This window comes from Artemia sp. Qi Xiang Cuo, chromosome 2 (genome assembly GCF_049724085.1).
Source record: "Artemia sp. Qi Xiang Cuo chromosome 2, ASM4972408v1, whole genome shotgun sequence".
NCBI lineage: Eukaryota > Metazoa > Arthropoda > Branchiopoda > Anostraca > Artemiidae > Artemia > Artemia sp. Qi Xiang Cuo.
Window position 1 is genome coordinate 81,275,709 of NC_142795.1, and position 20,567 is coordinate 81,296,275.

Genomic DNA, 20,567 nt, shown 5'->3' on the forward strand with positions numbered 1-20,567 from the left:
AAGAAAGATTTAAGGGAAATGGGAACTTCCGTTGAGGGTATAAAGAGGGAGGCTTTGAATAGATTAGGATAGAAGAGGAGCGCGCGTAGCTGTGCTGGCCTCAATTGGCTTGGTGCTGTAGTGAGTTGTTAGTAGTAGTAGTAGTAGTAGTAGTAGTAGTCGTAATTAGCTAAGGACTATTTTAGGCTATTTTCATGCTGCCATCTGATGGCGTACTTGTTTCTAAACTGAAATCAGTGAAATTCAATCGTTTCTTGGATTTAAAAGGTCTTTGCGTAGAACCTTAAAATCAGCATATGATGACGAAACTGTGCCAAAATATTTCTTTTGATTAGAGTTAAAAAGAAAGAAATAGAGGATATTTAAGCTTAATATTATACATAAAGTTGTTCCTTTAGAAGATTGCCCATCCTAATGATTCTTTGTAGAAAAAGGCGATTTGTCGAAATAATGAGTTTAGACAAACTAGTTCCAAAAAATTTGAAATGCTTTTGTCTATTTATTAATTTAATAGCTGTTAAGGTTAAATGTCTATTTCTTTCAATGAGCAGAAATTATGTGTCTGTCTTTTCTCTTATTTTGTTAAATCCTCTCTTCTATCGTCTCTCTATTCTTTCGTTAAATCCTTTTCAGAAATCTGTTAAAAAATCTCCCGTCTTTGGATGCGGTCTGTTTTTTTTTTTTTTTTTTTGTTTTTTTTTTGAAGAAAGTACAGTGTTTCTTCTTCTAGGTTTACAGATTTTTATTGTTTTCAATAGTTCGTTGGAAGTGCTCCTGAGAATCTCTAAATCCAACAATTTATGTGTTCTGCTTTAATTTTTTTTTTTTTTTATTCTCTAGGCTTGAAAATTTGTGAAACGTATGAAAATTACCAAATTTATATAATTTAAAATTTACGGCACTGCGTTTGCCGAATATTGTCTCATGAAAACCCCTGTGGCATACAAGCTATTTATGAACGTTATTACTGAAAAATCCTTCTTTGCCAAAATAGTTATTGGATTCTTTAAGTTCTTGAAATATTAAATCAATATTTAAATTAGCCAAAGTACTTTTTTTAGGTTTTGACGGAGGACAAGAAGTATTGATAAGTGTCAGCACAGCATTTGCCGAATATTACCTCATGAAACCCTCTCTGGCATATAAGCCATTTATGAACGCCATTATTGAGAAATCCTTCCTTGCCAAAATAGTTATTGAATTCTTAGTTGATAATTTAGAAGCAGCGTACGAAGATGTAGTCTGTAAAGTTGCTGTAAGTATTTGTCATCTAATATTAATGGTACTAAGATTTTTTAGTACCAAGAACAGTGAAAATGTAAACTTACCATTTGATTTGGTTAAATGAAAACCCACAAAACTCTATATTGTATAAAATTAAGCAAAAATCGAAAAAATTTAATTTTAAGAATTTACTTTTAATAGTTTTAGAATTTAATTTTAATTTTAAGAAAAAATTTAATTAAAAATTAAATTTTTAATGAAAAAGACCTTGATATGCAGCTGCGTAGTTTTTGGTAGTAGCAGGTGCTATATTTGAAAAAAAGGGAGTTGGGTGAAAATTAAGTAATAAACAGGCTAGAAAATTTGGCATTAAGATTGCTTACGATTGGCATTAAATTTGGCATTAAATTTGGCATTAAATTGGCATTGGCATCAAATTTGGCATTAAACGGCTTAAGATTGTGTAGGTTTTCTTTGAAGGTGTTATTGTCTGTAGGAACCAACACGTTGTTGATGTCCGAATTTTCACGGTTGTCATTTTTAATTAATTAATTTTTTTTTCGCAATTCAACGTGACAATACTAACAAAACGTGGTACTACCCTAAAATCCTGGTAGTTTGAAACAACAACAGAAATTCGTAGGTAATCCCGGTTTTTACCTATGAATTGAAAAATGTTTGCTGCAAGGGACAAAAATGTTAGATTTTGATGTTTTTGGAAAGAAATGTAGGTCGAATTCTTATTTATAAAAGCTTTTTGAAATCACTAAAAATCTTTAGCGTAACGACAGAGGTGTTGAGAAGGGGGCAGAATATAGAATAAGGTTTTTTTTTCAATTTGAAATTTGCTTGATTTTGGCTTAGATTTTGACTCCATGTTAATTAAATTACATTAAAACTTAACAGTATCAGAAGACCAGTCAGCCTTTACAAATAAGAGCGATTCTGCTTTTCTTATTTTGAATACTGGATACACATTAAGTCTTTTGGCTTAGCTCTCCTCCCTCCCTCAATTCAAAATTTGAGGTCTAATTGACATCCAACATTCCTTTGAGGTTTCAACTCAATCTCCTAAGCAGCTCGTAGGAAACGGCGGACCTGTACACCGTCTTCTGATTTACTCAGCTACGCATGTTGATTCCAATGAATACCCATAGAGAATTTTTGCATCTTGGCTTAGGAAACGATCCCTAAAAGCTTCTAGCTGATAATATGATCAAAACCAAACCCGATCACCTTTTCTTCTATTAAACAAACACTAACAAGGGCTGACATATGCAAATAAAACAAGCAGAATTTGTTCTGTATTGGAGGGGAGCTGGCCCCTCTTCTTTCCCCACTCCCCCTTTTTGTAGAAACGTCGGAAGATTCGATAAAATAATTTCAAAAGATTCGATCAAAAATTTACATTTCTAGTGTCCTTTTAAAAGTCAAAATTGAGCCACCAGGATATGACAAATGAGTCACGAAACCTTCTTTCCCTGATCAATGTGGAACTTACACCAGTAAGCCCTTGGGTTAATGGGACTAATGTACAAAAAATTATTGAGTACAAAAAATATACCAAGGGGCTAAAAAAAGGGATGAATTTTTTCAATTGCCAAGTGAAACCTTAGGCTAAGGGAACCCAAATGTAGAGGGAAAATAAATAAAATATTGCTTCATCTAAAAATGGAGCCCTAAAAGGCTTAAATAGTACCAAAAACATTTCCCATCCACTTCAAACGAAGGAGCTATCTTTCAAAACTTGGGAGGGGGCTTATTCAGTTGGAAATGGAAAGTTCTAGTGCTCTCTTTAAAGGCCGCTTGCTACTAGAGAGCAATCAGCCTCCCTCTTGGTTCCTTTTCTGCGATTCGGGCCTCCGGGTATTTTTTGTTTGTAAAACATCCCCCCCATTCAATATATTCATTTGTGTTATTTTACTGTCTTCATGGCCTTATTTGTGGCTTTAAAATACACTTATTTGTCTATGTATCTAGTATGCTAAATAGTTGTACCAAATAAATTTTGCATGCAGACCCACTCTGATTACCCCCCCCCCCCTAATGTGCAAATCTATAGCGCAAATTTATTTCTAAAGTAACGAAGAAACTAGCAAAAAAAAACGATGTGTTCTCGAATTTTACACAGAGTAAACTTGAGTGAGTGGCGCATAATACACAATCTGTTAACTTCTTCAAAAAAAGATTCAACCGTAATTGGAAACATGATGGACCGATGCAAAAGACTAGCTGCAAATCAAATTCGCAAAAGTACCTGGCTCCGCGACTTTAGAATAATAAAAAGAAATATGCACAGAGTCTTCTGGTCCTATCATCCCCCTCTGAAATCTAAAGATTTTATGATTTGTCATGCAAGTCTTTTTATTCCTCATATAAAGTGTCTTTTGTGCCCCCCCTCCCAAAAAAAAAAAAAATCTGCCCCCTTATGAATACCCGTGTATGTGCCTGCCCGAATTATCAGACTCTTTTTTTCGTCTTCAGCTGTAATTCTCCTGTTTTTTGTTTTTTTATGGTCTTATGCCCCCCCCCCCGAAATTAATTTGTGAGCGATTGCCAGTTTGCGACAGCTCTTTATTCCAGAGCTTTTATTTTTTGAACCAGCAGTTACCCTAAGTTCGAACAGAAAAAGTTGCTATGATAGGGAATATTTACAAATCGTATCAGTGAGCAATCCAAATTGATACTGTATTCTAACAACATTTTTATGCCATTTAGTTTTTCTACTCTCGGCACTTTTCTTTTCTGTGGCTGTTACCATTTTTTAGATAAATTCAGCAACAATATCTATAGCTGTTGCTGTTGCGTAGGACAAAAAAAAATATAATCATAATGATGGTAACTGCCTTGTTCGCCGACAAAAGGTTTATTTTTGTCCACATAATAAGTAATTTGGCAAAGCAAGTAAATCACTGGAATTATTTGAAGATTTTTTTTTTAGAGTTTGTAGGATGCTCCTAAAGCTCTTAGAAGAATTTTCACCGCTTTATAATTGGTATTGACATTACTTTTATAGTTTTGGTCTTCGCAAAAAGCAGAATTTAAAGCAAACAGGGACTATTAAGGAAAGGATATTCATACTCCAATTGCTCCTATCACTGTCCTAGGTCCAAGCAATTATTTTCACTGAGGGTGATCTAGCCGTTTTAGCATGGACGGCCAATGTCTTCTGTTTTCCACTTGGATAGCCTTGATGCACACATTGGTATATAATGAATAGTATTTATATTCTCTGGCAGACGTCCTTTTTCTAGCTTTACTTTGAAAGTATTGATAGTGTGTGTTGGAATTGAAATAAGGAACACACTTTGTTATGTGAGTGCAAAGAAAAAAAAGAAGAAAAATAAGCTTGACTTTGTTTAAAGAAAAAGACTAAGTTAACCGTTTTGGACTTCCCTCCATCTCTATTCTAGTTCTGACCTTTGGTTTGCTTTACGGATGTACGGGGTTTTCAGTGTAGTTAACTGTTCCCTACCCTATATCGGCTTGATTTTTGTAGAAAAAAAATAGTGAAAAGAGAAGGAAGAGGCATAGCAGCTAAGAAAAATAAACCGGAAACGAAGGCTACGACAACACCGCTGGTTAGAAATTGTTTCAAAACCGTGAAATTTAGACGAAAATTAATGAAAATTTCGACTCTGTACCTAAGAGTCTTCAGCAGAACAAATAAATAAATATAAAATTAAACTTTCAATAAAATAAGTAAAAATAAACTAAAACCAAGATTGAATCAATGATAGAATCATTACTTAAGACAAGTTCAGCCAAGAAAGAAAAAGTAACAAGGCAATTCATTCAGATTAAAATAAATCAGAGGCAAATTTTAATTCGAACGTGGTTTCGTTCGAAACCACGACCGGGTCTTACCTTTTCCAAAAAATCCTTCCATTATATCCTTGAAAGGTTGTAACCGGCATTTGCTTGATGAAGCTATCACTTTCTTCGCTCGAAGATCACACGCTTTAAAGAAAAGGGAAAGATTATACTGACATATCTTAATACATAACACTGAAAATGTTAGCACATAGCTTCCTCTGATTACCTGAATGAGCAAACTTTTAGGAAAAAGGGCTTTAAACACAACGTTGCTGCATATCTGCATATCTATCTGAATCCGTTCCTATACGGCGGCTATTCCTCCCATATAAGATATTGATTTATTCAAGAGAACGTAAGGAACGACGTTGAAACTTCAAACTAACAGAAATTATTACGTATATGAAAGGGGCTGTCCCCGCCTCAACACCTCGCTCTTTACGCTAAAGATTTTCATTGTTTAAAAAGAATAGAGTTGTGAGAAAGTCAAACTTTGGCGTAAAGAGCGAGGCGTTGAGGAGGGGACAGTCCCTTTCATATACGGAATAATTTCTGTTAGTTTGAAGTTTCAACGTCGTTCCTTACTTTCAGTTAAAAAAACTTGTTTTTTTTTATATTTAATTTTTGAAAGTTTTTGAATTAATGCAGGTTTTGATTTTTGCTCAACCTACATGAATAAATAAAACAAAATTTGAATATTAATTTTACTTTTATTTGGTTAAATGGCTTTCTCGAAACCTGTTTTATTATAGTTACGAACGTTTTTATTATTAATAAATAGACGTAACTTACGAATTAACTTACGTAACGAACTTCTATATTCATATATTTGGGACTAAATGGGACTAAATAAATGGGACATAAATGGGACTAAATGGGACTAAGTCCCATTTATGACAAAATTATTAATTCTGATCGTTTTTACATACATCCACAAAGTTATATTGTGCAATCGAATAGAGTCTCCGATAACAATCAAACTGGAAAGCGATCAGCCTTTAAAAGTGCTTTACGCAAAATGAAATTCTGAAATGCCATTTAGACTTGTGTTTTTTATTCAGTTACCCTTTCACCGTTACTAGGAAAGGGTCGTCCAATTTAAGTTTGGTGTTTTTATTTTAAGGTTTGTTTTTTAAATTTTTATAAGTTTTATTCTGCACTGAGGACGGTCAAGCGGAGGTCTTGACCGAAATATTTGCATAATTTTTCAATTTTTTCACTGGCTGTTAATTGTCCTCGTTTCCTTTCTTCGCGATTTTTTGTTTATAATGATTAGCCAGTGTGGTCTCAGAAATTATTTGTCGTTTTAAGTATTGATGTTGCTCCTTACTTTCAGTTGAAAAACTAGTCCCTTCCTCCATGAAAACTTTCTTCATGGAAAGATCCTCCCACATAACCCCCGACCCCCCCCCCCCCTGCCAGGAAAAATCCCCCCTGAAAATGTCTCTATACTTCCCAATAACCAATACTATATGTTAAGAGTGGGTAAGGTTCATAACTTTCAGCCCTCCCCCTGGGGACTTCGGGGGATTAAGTCATCCTAAAAGACATAGTTGTCATATTTTCGGCCATGCTGAACAAAATGGCTATCTCAAAATTTTGATCGAGTGACTTTGGGGAAAAAAATGAGCGTGGGAGGGGGCCTAGTTGCCCTCCATTTTTTTTGGTCACTTAAAAATGGCGCTAGAAATTTTAATTTCTGTTCCAATGAGCCCTCCCACGATAGTCTAGGATCACTGGGTCGATACGGTCACCCCTAAAAAAAAAAAAAAAAAAAAAAAAAGAAAAAACACGCATCCGTGATGTTTCTTCTGGAAAAAAATGCAAAATGCCACATTTTGTAGATAGGAGCTTGAAATCTGAAACACTTCAGGAGCTGAAACGCTGAATATGATGGTGTGATTTTCATTAAGGTTCTATAGCTTTTAGCGGGTCTTTCCCCCTTTTTTTCGAAAATCAGCCAAATTTTCTCAGGCGCTTAACTTTTGATGGGTAGCACTAAACTTGATGAAAGTTATATATTTGAAATCTGATTCTTTTGATGTATCTATTGGTATCAAAATTGGTATCCGTTTTCTAGAGTTTCGGTTACCATTGAGCCGGGTCGCTCCTCACTTACAGTTCGTTACCACGAACTGTTTGATTACTAAACACACTTGTTATTTGTATTAAGCTATTAAATTTTAACCCTCAACATTAATCATTCAAAAGACTGTTTTAAAAATTGCTTTGGAAAGAAAATACATTTTTGTCACTAAACGGATAGGGCAGAAAAAGAAAATACACGAATAATGACCTCGTGGATAGGGCCAGAGTTGGTAAGTCGATCCCTTTTCTCGACCTGTTATAAGGAATTGCTATTTCAACATTAACTGTTGATAAATCTTCCTATAGTAATTTTGTTTTAACTGTCAGAGTTTAATACACGAAATCTCTATTAACTTTTTGAATTCTCTTGAATTTAACCACCAGCAAATCCAAGATCATCATTGTTGCTGAATTGGCTCTAAAGGGTATTTTGAAATTTTTTTTTTTATTCCGATTTATAAATCAAGTTTTGTTTATATTTTTTTGCTTTGACATAAAAAAAAAATAGACTGGCGTTAAAGATTTTGTATTCATTATATGAATTATTCGACTGTCATTTCGACCAGGCTTCAGTAAAACCAATAAAAATAAAATAAATAAATTAAAAGAGAAAACAGGCAATGAACACAGATTTTTGGTTTTGATTATAGTATACATACAGTGAGATTCTATGTTTCCATATTTTATTTTTATTTTTCCAATAAGATTTCTGTCATTTTGGGGAAATTAAACTGAACTTTTTATAATTTTCTTGTGAACATGAAAAGGTAAGAGTAAGCTCTTTTACAGTAAATTAATTAAAAAAAACTTTTTCCACAAAAGTTTTTCAAAAAAAAGTAAAGAAGTCCGTTTATTTATTGACACTGATTTGTGGTAGTTGTATGCTTGGTAGATTGATTCAATTTTTGTTTATTTTTGGTTTAATGGCGTTCTTTACTTTTTTTGAAAACTTATTTTGTGTAAAAAGTTTTTTTTAATTAGTTTCTGTTCGTTTTATATGGGCATAGTCTTTTTCAGGGAAAACACTGAGCATCTTCTAAAGTTAAACAACCATCCCTTCCATAAAAACCTTAAATACCCTGGGGGTATAACTTACAGCCCTTGCTCCTAATCTATGGGGATTATTTCAACACCAAAAGCCTTGTTATATGATATTTAGACTATTTTGAACAGAGTGGCTATCTCAAAATTTCTATTAGATGCAGTTCGGGACAATACGACGTGTATTTGGGGGGAGGGGTAGCTGCCCTCCGATCACTTTAACTCTTAAAAGAGCACTAGAGCGCCTGATAACCAATCCAATGAGCCCCCTCCGACGTTTATATGACCATGCTTTCGATAAAAACCCTTATATGCCCTCAGGGCATTACTTTCAACCATTGCCCTGAGAGCTAGGGGATTTCTTATACTCAAATACATAATTTCCAGACATTTCAAATACGTAGAACAAAATGGCTATCTGAAAATTTTTATTGGAAGTGTTTGGGGAAATGATGGGCGTGGGGGGGGCTTTTGCCCTCTCATCACTTTCGACTAATAAAAAAGGCACGAGTCCTCTCAATTTTCAATTGAATGAGCCCCTTTTGAAGCTTTTCCGACAAAACTTTATGAAAACCATATATGCCCTACTTGCAGATCCTCCGACCCTTATCCGGAAGGCTCTGGGGGGAGGGTTGTTAGCCTCAAAGACATAATTTCCAGACTCTTTAACTACGTCGAACAAAAGGGCTACCTCAAAATGTTGATCGGAAATGTTTGGGGAAATGATGGGCGGGGGGAGGATTCTCCCTCTGATTACTTTCGACTATTAAAAAAGGCAATAGCCCTCTCAATTTCCAATTAAATGAGCCATTTTTGAAGTTTTTACGACAAGGCTTTTTATAAAACATTATATACCCCCAGGGAATAACTAACAACCTTAGCCCTGATGGCTGTGGGGGGGGGGGGTGTCTTACCCAAAGATATAGTTTCCAGACCCTTCAACTGCGTTCAACAAAACGGTTATATCAAAATGTTGATCGGTAGTGTTGGGGAAATGATGGGCGTGGGGTGGCATTCGCCCCCCGATCGCGTTTGACTATTAATAAGGCCACGAGACCTCTCAATTCCAAATTGAATGAACCCTTTTTTAAGTTTCTACGACAACGCTCTAAAAAAAACCTTATATACCCCCAGGGCATTACTTACAACCTGTGCCCTGGGGGCTGTAGGGGATTTGTCATCCTCAAAGACATAATTTCCGGATCTTTCAACTACGTTTAACAAAATGGCTATCTCAAAATTTTGATTTGACGTGTTCGGGGAAATGGTGGGCGTGAGATGGGGATTGGTTGCCCTCTGATCACTTCTGACTATTAAAAAGGGCACTAGCCCTTTAGGTTTCCAATCGAATGAGCCCATTTTTAAGTTTCTACAAAAAAAATTTCTATAAAAACCTTATATGCCCCCAGGACATATTTTACACCCCGTGCCATGTGTGTAGTGGAGGGGGGGGGTGTCATCCCCAAAGACGTAATTTCCGGACCATTAAACTACGTTTAACAAACTGGCCATCTCAAAATTTTGATTGAATGTGTTCGGGGAAATGGTGGGTGTGAGAGGGGGATTAGGTGCCCTCCAATCACTTTTGACTATTAAAAAGGGCACTAGTCCTTTTAATTTCCAATCGAATGAGCCCTTTTGGAAGTTTCTATTAGAATACTTTCTATAAAAACCGTATATGCCCCCAGGGCATAACTTACAACCCTTGCTATGAGGGTTGTGGGGGGGGGGGGTGTCATCCCCAAAGACATAATTTCCAGAACTTTAAACTACGTTAAACTAAATGGCGATGTCAAAATTTTGATTCGCTGTGTTTGGGGAAATGGTGGGTGTCAGAGAGGGGTTAGTTGCCCTCCAATCACTTTCTACTATTAAAAAGGGCACTAGCCCTTTCAATTTACAATCGAATGGGCCCTTTTCAAAGTTTCTACAACAACCCTTTCTATAAAAACCTTATATGCCCCCTGGTCATAACATACAACCCTGCCCCAGAGGGATGGGGGGGAGGGGGAGCTTGTCATCCTCAAAGACCTAATTTCCATAACTTTTGACTACGTTAAACAAAATTGATATCTCAAAATTTTATTGTATGTGTTAGGGGAAATGGTGGGTGTGAGAGGGGGATTAGTTGCCCTCCAATCACTTTCGACTGTTAATTAGGGCAGTAGCCCTAATTAAAATTAGGGCTATTACCCTAATTCAAAATCCAATTCAAATTTCCAATTTAATGAACCGTTTTTGAAGTTTTTAAGACAACGGCCTCTATAAAAACCTTATATACCCCCAGGGCATAACTAACAAGCTTTGCCCTTACGGCTGGGGATAAGGGGGGGGGGTTATCATACTCAAAGAAAGAGTTTGCTGACCCTTCAATTACGTTCAACATAACGGCTATATCAAAATGTGGACCGGAAGTGTTTGGGGAAATGACGGGCATGGGGGGTATTCGCCCTCCGATTGCTTTTAACTGTTAATAAGGTCACTAGCCCTCTCAATTCCCAATTGAATGAACCCCTTTTGAAGTTTCTACGGCAACGCTTTCTATAAAAAAAAACCTTGTATGCCCCCAGGGCATAACTCACAACCTTTGCCCTGAGGGTTGCAGTAGGTTTGTCATCCTCAAAGACATAATTTTTGGGCCTTTCAACTACGTTGAACAAAATGGCTATCTCAAAATTTTGATTGAATGGCTTCGGGGAAACGGTGGGTGTGAGAGGGGGTATAGTTGCCCTCCAATCACTTTCGACTATTAAAAAGGGCACTAGCCCTTCAATTTCCAATCGAATGAGCCCATTTACATAAAATGAGTCCCCAGGACATAATATAGAACCCTTACCCTGAGGGCTGTGGTGTGGGTTGTCATCCTAAAAGACTTAATTTCCAAAACTTTCAACTACGTTGAAAAAATGGCTGTCTCAAAATTTTCATTGGATGTGTTTGGGGAAATCGTGGGCGTGATAGGGGGGTTAGTTGGCCTTCAATCACTTTTGACTATTAAAAAGGGCACTAGCCCTTTCAATTTCCAGTCGAATGAGCCTTTTTTAAGTTTATACGACAGCCCTTTCTATAAAAATCTGATATACCCCCAGAGTGTATGTTAGAACCTAGGCCATGATGGCTGTGTGTGGAGTGTCCTCCTCAAAAACATAATTTTCAGATCTTTCAACTAATTTAAACAAAATGGCTATCTCAAAATTTTGATTGGATGTGTTTGGGGAAATGGTGGGTGTAAGAGGGGAGTTAGTTGCCCTCCAGTCACTTTCAACTTTTAATTAGGGCACTAGCTCTTTCAATTTCCAATTGAATGAGCCCTCCTTGGAGTTTCTGTGACAACACTGTCTATAAAAAACCTTATATGCCCCCCGGGCATAACTTTCAACCCTTGCCCTGAGGGATGTGGGGGATTTGTCATTGTTAAAGACATAATTTCCAGAATTTTCAACTATGTTTAACAAAATGGCTATCTCAAAATTTTGATTGAGTGTGTTTGAGGAAATTGTGGGCGTGAGAGTGGAGTTAGTTGCCCTCTAATCCCTTTTGACTATTAAAAAGGGCACTAGCACTTTCAATTTCCAATCGAATGAACCCTTTTAGAAGTTTCTACGACAACACTTTCTATAAAAACCTTATATGGCCACAGGGCATAACTTACCACCCTTGCCCTGACGGCTGAGAGGGGGTTGTCATCTTCAAACACCTAATTTCAAGAACTTTCAACTACACTGAACAAAATGGCTATCTCTAAATTTTGATTGTATGTGTTTGGGGAAATAGTGGGCGTGAGAGGGGGGTAGTTGCTCTCCTATCACTTTCGACTATTAAAAAGAGCACTAGCCCTATCAATTTCCAATCAAATGAGCCCTTTTTTGAAGTTTCTACGACAAAGCTTTCTATAAAAACATTATATGCTCCCAGAGCATAACTTGCAACCCTTGCCCTGAGGGCTCTGAGGGAGTTATCATCCTCAAAGACCTAATTTGCATAACTTTCGACTGTCAAAAAAAAATAGCTATCTCAAAATTTTCATTGGATTCGTTTGTGGAAATGGTGGGCGTGAGGGGGGTTAGTTGCCCTCCAATCACTTTCTACTATTAAAAAGGACACTGGCCCTTTCAATTTCCAATCGAGCCCCTCTTAAAGTTGCTACGACAACCCTTTCTATAAAAACCTTGTATGCCCCCATTGCATAACTTACAACGCTTTCCCTGAGGGCTGTGAGGGGGTTATTATTCTCAGAGACCTAATTTCCAGAACTTTAAACTATGTTGAAAAAATAAATGGCTATCTAAAAATTTTGATTAGATGTGTTAGTGGAAATAATGGGCGTGAAAGAGGATTTAGTTGCCCTCCAATCACTTCCCACTATTAAAAAAATTAAAAAAGGCACTATTCCTTTTAATTTCTATTCAAATGAACCCTATTTTAAGTTTCTACGACAACACTTTCTATAAAAAACCTCATCTGCCCCTAGGGCATAATGTTAAACCCTTGCCCTGACGGCTCAGAGGGGGTTTTCATCCTCAAAGACGTAATTTCCAGATTTTTCAACTACGTTGAACAAAATGAATATCTCAAAATTTTGATTGCAGATGTTTGGGGGAGTTTTGGGCACGAGAAGGGGGCTAGTTGCCCTCCATTCACTTTCAACTATTGTAGAGGGATGAGCCCTTTCAATTTTCAATTGAGTGAGTCCTGTTTGAAGTTTTTACGACAGCGCTTTCTGTAAAAACCTTATATGCCCCCAGGGCATAACTTACAACCCCTGCCCTGAGGGCTCTGAGGGGGAGTGTCCTCCTCAAAGACATAATCTCCAAAACTTTCAACTACGTTGAACAAAATGGCTATATCAAAATTTTGATTACATGTGTTTGAGGAGATAGTGGGTGTGGAAGGGGTGTTTGTTGCCTTACAATCTCTTTCGGCTATTAAAAAGGACACAAACCCTTCCAGTTTCCAATTAAATGAGTCCTTTTTGAAGTTTCTACGACAGCCCTTTCGATATGAAGTTCCCTGGTCTAATACCAACCACAAATGCAGTGTGCCAACATCTTTCTGTACTAAGGCAGCGCTATTGCGCTGCCTATGATTGTCAAAATTAGTTATAAATTGACTTGCCAATTTTGTCTTTAAAGGGCACATGTATATGCTTCGTCTTGAAATGAATTTGTTGTTTTATTGTCTGTAATTCTTATTGACAGAAAGTTTCCAATGTATTTTGTCATTTTAAGTATTCAAAATCCAGTAAACTTTATTTATTTTACAATAACGGGTGTTTATATATATTTTTTTCATTATTCTAGGGTCCAAAAATAAACTCTTCATCTTCTTGATCTCTCTTTTTTCTTTCTTAGAAGAATGAAAATATCTGTTAAAAGAAAAAAAAATATCATTAATAAAAGCAGAACTAACTATAATAATTTTAGAGTTTACTTCATTATAAAACTAACTATTTTTTTTTAATTTACCAGCAACATGGGGGTAATTTTTGGGAATACAAGGTAGCTAGATCCCTGGAGCCTTGACAACTTCATTTTTACAAGCCAGTCTCTTGGCTTCATTTTATTTTTATTAATTAGCCCTAAAGGGTGGGCTAAGGCTACTGTGTCTTAAAAATAGAAGGTTCTACCAACTGCTGCTTGCAATTATGTGCAAATTGGAAAACAGACAGTATTTCAGGTTAGAAATAATGTATTTCAGGTTAGAAATTAGTCAGTATTTCAAGTTAGAAATTAGAATTACAAATCTAGTACCTGCATCTAGCAAAAAAAAACAGTGGCAAAAACGGAACAAAACGTTAAAAATGATGTAAATGGCGATTCTTATGATTATCATGTAGAAAGTTGAATATATTATCAATTTAATAAAGTGCCAGTAAAATATTTTACTATTATGCCGTCTGGCTACATCTTCTAGATCTTTAGTAATTTTATCCATGGCCTCCATTTCACACCTCATTAATGCATATTTTAATGCTTTCTCCACTTTATTTACATTGCTCTTATTTTCATTTGATCTATCACGCAAATAATTCTTGTATAAGCCCCTCCTCCTTTTCATTAAAAATAAAGAATTTTCACTAATATTCCTAGCTATCTTTCTAACTTTCTTCTCTAAGACACCATCAACGCCTTCACAAACTATTTTCCTAAAATCATTCCATCCATCAAATTTTATACATTGTCAAATTATTAAACTCTCCAGTTTGATATTCAACTGTTCCTTGAAAGTTTCTCTCAAATTATCATCCTGGAGTCTACCAACGTCTTAGATTCCCGAAAGCTAGTTATCCTTCCTGTATTTCGGCTTTAGGTTAACCGTAGACACTACTAGATGGTGATCTTTACTATTAACATCAATAACAGTACTCTTATATTCCGTAGTATCTTTTATCGATCCTGCCAGTCTTTGGTTTATTATAACATAATCAATAAGGCTAGCTATCTTACCATAATGCGAATATCCGTAAGAATTTGTATAACCATATGAAAATTTGGATGAAACGAATAGAAATTTGCCTGGGTAGTCAGTGTTATTATTTTAATCAAAATCATTGAATGAATAATAAATTTACTTGTCGTTATGACTCTTTGATTACATTGTATTTTAATATTTTGAACCATCTAACTCGGGTTAGGAAACATTTTTACTTCTAAAATCAAATATAGCTATTTCAAATTATTTTAGAGTATTTGGCATATTCAACCCTTACTTCTAAAAATATATTCCACAAGAATTGTAAATAATGTTAGTAATGTATAATGTATAATGTTTTGGCTCCTCTTGAGGACAAAATTGTAAAAACATGGTTTGAAGGTCTGGGGTTTAATTTTTTCTTCTGAATTGAACTATTTTGCAGTCTACAATATTTTACTATAAACTCAATATTTGCACATGTCCTGATTGCTTAGGCCCTGAAACACCTTAACATACTGGGCGCTTCATTTTTTTGCGATCTCCTTGGTTGTCACAATACTGAAACAGTTCTATGTAATTTAATTATTTAATCTTAAGAGTCACATTTTTTAATTACACTGTTAGTAGGTTTTAGTTTCTTGAAGCTATTTAGTTTCATTCATATCGCTATTCTCAAGCTGTTTATCATCAGAAATTGAGTTTACGCGCTGTTATCCGCTATTGTTTGGTTTTTCTTATTGGGCAGTCTATATGGGCAGTCTTATTGGGCAGTCTAAAGTTTTTTATTGTTTAAAAAAAAGAGTTGTTAGAAAGTCAAACTTTAGCGTAAAGAGCGAGGCGTTGAGGAGGGCACAGCCCCTTTCATATACAGAATAGTTTCTGTTCGTTTTAAGTTTTAACGTCGTTCCTTTCTTTCAGTTAAAAATACTGTTTTTTTAATTAAATTTTGAACTTTTTGAATTAATGCAGGTTTTGATTTTGGTTCACCGTACATAAATAATTAAAACAAAATTTGTATATTAATTTTACTTTTTTTTTTGTTAAATGGCTTTCTCGAAACTTGTTCAATTTTATTTACGAACGTTTTTATTAGTAATAAATACACGTAACTTACGTAACGAACTTCTATATTAATTGATTTTTAAAACGTATGTTAGGGGGTTCGCCCCCTAGTCGATACCTTGCTCTTTAAGCTAAAGTTCGAATTTTGTTCCAATTCTTTAAAAATGACCCCTTAATCACAAAGGCCGTTAATTAGAATAAATGGCTATTACGAAATCTTTGGCTTAAAGAGCAAGGTATTGAATAGGGGGTGAACCCAATCATATGCGTAATATTTTGCGTTTGTTTTAAGTGTTGATGTCGTTCCTTACTTTCAGTTGAAAAACCTTTTTTTATTTAATTTCTGATCTTTTTCTTTAATAATGCTGGAAAATCCGGCGCCCCCTTCATAGCAATTTCCCTTCCCCCATTACGACTTCCTTCATGGTCAGATACTCTTATTTAACCCCCGACACCCCCCCCACCTACCAGAAAAAAACCCCCCTGAAAATGTCTGTATAGGCCTACTTCCCAATAACCAATACTATATGTTAACATTGGGTAAAGTTCATAACTTTAAGCCCTCCCCCCGGGGACTTCGGGGGATTAAGTCATCCTAAAAGACATAGTTATCATATTTTCTACCATGCTGAACAAAATGGCTATCTCAAAATTTTGATCGGGTGACTTTGGGAAAAAATGGAGCTTGAGAGGGGGCCTAGTTGCCCTCCATTTTTTCGGTCACTTAAAAAGGGCACTAAAACTTTTAATTTCCGTTCCAATGAGCCCTCCCACGATATTCTAGGACCACTGGGTCGATACGATCACCCCTGGAAAAAAAACCAAATAAACACGCATCCGTGATCTTTCTTCTGGCAAAAAAATGCAAAATTCCACGTTTTTGTAGATAGGTGCTTGAAACCTCTACAGTAGGGTTCTCGGATACGCTGAATAGATAGATAGATATTTATTGCAAAACAAAAGCCTCTTTGGGCCATGGCAAAAACAAACACAGTTGCATATAAAGTCAAAACACATGCTAATAGCATATATAACAAAAACTAAACATAGCCCATAGCAAATAAAAATAAAATAACATTACAATTATAACACAAAAGCACACATAATACTATAAAACTAACTCACACAATTACACACAATGTTACACACATAATAATAATAGTAATAATCGTGTATTCAAAAGCCTTTCTACAGGGCCATATACAATATGATGGTGTGATTTTCATTAAGGTTCTATAACTTTAAGGGGGTCTTTCCCCCTTTTTTCTAAAATCAGCCAAATTTCCTCAGGCGTGTAACTTTTGATGGGTAAGACTAAACTTGATGAAACTTATATATTTGAAATCAGAATTAAATCTGATTCTTTTGATGTATCTATTTGTATCATAATTCCGTTTTTTAGAGTTTCGGTTACCATTGAGCCGGGTCGCTCCTTACTTACAGTTCGTTACCACGAACTGTTTGATGTGCCACTCACTCAAGTTTACGCTTTGTAAAATTCGAGAACACACCAGTTTTTTCGTTAGTTTCTTCGTTACTTTAGAAATAAATTTGTGCTATAGATTTGTATATTAGGGGGGGGGGGGTAAAGTAGAGCGGGTGTGCATGCAAAATGTGTTTGGTACAATTATTCTGCATGTTACATAGACAAATAGAGAAGTGTATTTTAAATCCAAACATACAGACATGAAAATATTAAAATAACATAAATAAAATAGAACATAAAAAATAGCAAAATAGAAAAAATATAATAAACTTTTATAATATATAATCAAAAAAAAATAAAATTAAACAATAAATTAAAATAATAATATTATTTATTACTTGTAAAACCGGTCATTGAAAAAAAAACACTTAAATCTTGAAAAAAAAAAATCTGGGTCATCTTATATTGCATATCTCCCTGTGGAATTTTCTATAATTAAATAAAAAAATCAAGTTTTTTAAACTGAAAGTAAGGAGCGACATTAAAACTTAAAACGAACAGAAATTATTCCGTATATGAAAGGGGCTGTCCCCTCCTCAACGCCTCGCTCTTTACGCTAAAATTTGACTCTTTCACATAATTCTATTTTTTAAAACGATACAAAACTTTGTCGTAAAGAGGAGGCATTGAGGAGGAGACCGCCCCTTTTATGAACGGACTAATTTCTGTTCGTTTTAAGTTTTAATGTTGCTCCTTACTTTTAGTTAAAAAAACTTGTTTTTTTTATTTAATTTCTGATCGTTTTTTAGTTAATGCAGCTTTTATTTTGGCTCGCCGTCATTGAATAAGTAAACAAAATTTCCATAAAAATTTTACTTTTCTTTTGCTAAATGGCTGTCTCTAAATTAGGTTCTGACGTAATTTACAAATTAACTTACGTAACGAACTTCTATATTCGTATATTTTTCTTCTGGCAAAAAATACAAAGTTACAGATTTTTGCAGATATGAGCTTGAAACCTATGTTATAGGGTTTTCTGATACGCCGAATCTGACGGTGTAATTTTCATTAAAATTTTTTCACTTGTAGGGGATGTTTCCCCCCTCTTTAAAAAATCAGGTAAGTTTTCTCAGGCTCGTAGCCTTGATGAAAAATACTAAACTTAATAAAATTCATATATTTAGAATCAGCGTTATAAGCCCATTCTTTTGATACATTTATTAACATCAATGTCCCGTTTTTAAAAGTTTGGTTTACTATTGAGCTGTATCGCTTGTTTTTTTTTGTTTTTGTTTTTTATTACGTATATGTTATTACGTATATACTGGGGTTCTCCCCTTAGTCAATACCACGCTCTTTACGTTAAAAGTTAAAAAAAAAATTTAATTCACACACCCCTGAATCACAAAGGCCGTTTAATTAGAATAGATAGCTCTTTTGAAAGCACAAAAAAAAACTGTAGCGTAAAGAGCGAGGTATTGACTTGGGGGAGGAGCCCATCATATACGTAATAATTTCTATTCATTTGAAGTTCTAATGTTGCCTCTTACTTTCAGTTGAAAAAACTAGTTTTTTTTAATTTAATTTCTGATCGTTTTTTAAATAATGCTTGGAAATCCGGCGCCCCCTTCATAGAAATGTCCCTTACCCCAAAAGAAACATCCTCCACGGAAAGATTCTCCCGAGTAACCCCCTCCTCCAGCCCCCTCCCCCCCCCACCAGAAAAAAATTCTTCCTGAAAATGTCTGTATACGTCCCAATAACCAATACGATATGTAAGCAATGGGCAAAGTTCATAACTTGCAGCCCCTCCCCTGGGAACTGTGGGGGATTAAGTCATCGTAAAAGACATATTTATTAGATTTTCGACTATGCTAAACAAAATGGCTATCTCGAAATTTTAATTGGGTGACTTTGAGAAAAAAATGAGAGTGGGAGGGGGCCTAGTTGCCCTCCACTTTTTTTGGTCACTTAAAAAGGGCAATAGAACTTTTAATTTCCGTTCCAAGGAGCCCTCCCACGATATTCTCGGACCCCGGGGTCGATACGATCACCCCTGGGGAAAAAAAAACAAAAAAAAAACAAAAACAAACAAACAAACAAATAAACACGCATCCGTGATCTTTCTTCTGGCAAAAAATTCAAAAATCCACATTTTTTTAGATAGGAGCATGGAACCTCTAAAGTGGGTTTGTCTGATACGCTGAATATGATTGTGTGATTTTCATTAAGGTTCTATAACTGTTAGGGGGTCTTTCCCCCTTTTTTCAAAAATCTGCCAAATTTTCTCTGGCTCGTAAATTTTGATGAAGATTAACCTTGATGAAACTTATATATTTGAAATCAAATTAAAATCTGATTCTTTTGATGTATCTATTTGTATCAGCATTCCGTTTCTTAGAGATTCGGTTACCATTGAGCCGGGTCGCTCCTTACTTACAGTTCGTTACCACGAACTGTTTGATAGATAGAGTAATACCTTTCTCCCTGCTTCTTTAAATTTTCTGCCCTATGGTCCTGCAGGTGACACATACTGTTTATTTATTTTATCAAACGTAGATTCGACCGATCTATCCTGCTTAAGTAAAGCTATACTACACTTAATCTAATGCTTGTGCCGTATCATTTTTTTTTGTTTATGTGACTTCTCTAGCAAAGTAATAAAAGAGGATCCTGGAGTAGAACAGGTACCCCTTTATTCTTCTTGTTTTTGATCCCATTAAATATTGAAATTGAATCTGTTTTAAAGTTAAAACTAAATGTAGAAACACAATATAAGAAAATTAATTCTAGACGTGTATCTAAAGAACTATTTCAAGGTTTTGTTGGGATTGTGTTGGAATTTTCGTGGGGTGTTTTCGTCGGGATCTAAATTTGTTTATATTTTGAAAGTTGAAACAGTGCGTGCATATCCATAAATGTGAAATAGTGAAGGGGTCAAATTCGTCTTGAATAAAACTTATGTATTTGACATCAGCATAAAAATATGATTCTCTTGATATATGTATTTTTTTTTTCAAAATTCCGTTTTTTATTTTAATTTAGTTGTTGGGTAGAACCCAACCGCAATTGGGTGAGAGGTTATATGAGCAAAAGTCCTCAATCGACAAGGCAATGAGGTTACGCCAAAGGCCTGAGGTTTTTGATTCCGCCTTGGCGCAACATGTGTATGAGAGTCCACACCATTTCATTTTGTTTGACGAGGCCTCCATCGTTGCCCCCGTTAAGGGTCTCACGCAGGTTTTCAGGGAGGCAGTTGATATAAAAAAGCACATTCAACAAAAGGTAGCTCTCAATAGGGACACTGGAGAAATTTTTTTAAGTCCCATTTATGACAAAATTATTAATTCTGATCGTTTTTACATACATCCACAAAGTTGTATTGTGCAATCGAATAGAGTCTCCGATAATAATCAGACTGGAAAGCGATCAGCCTTTAAAAGTGCTTTACGCAAAATGAAATTCTGAAATGCCATTTAGACTTGTGTTTTTTATA

The 20,567-nt window shown here is 35.4% G+C and overlaps 1 protein-coding gene across 4 annotated transcripts in view; it reads left to right on the plus strand.

Annotated features, from left to right (window-relative positions):
* Positions 1-20,567, plus strand: part of LOC148955683 (DNA (cytosine-5)-methyltransferase 1-like) — a 63,516-nt gene that overhangs the window by 21,925 nt on the left and 21,024 nt on the right. For all 4 annotated transcript variants that reach the window (XM_089103480.1, XM_089103485.1, XM_089103503.1 and 1 more), the window contains one exon: positions 1,062-1,255. In XM_089103480.1, the coding sequence (XP_088959606.1) occupies positions 1,062-1,255 (194 nt within the window). The remainder of the gene's footprint in view (positions 1-1,061; positions 1,256-20,567) is intronic.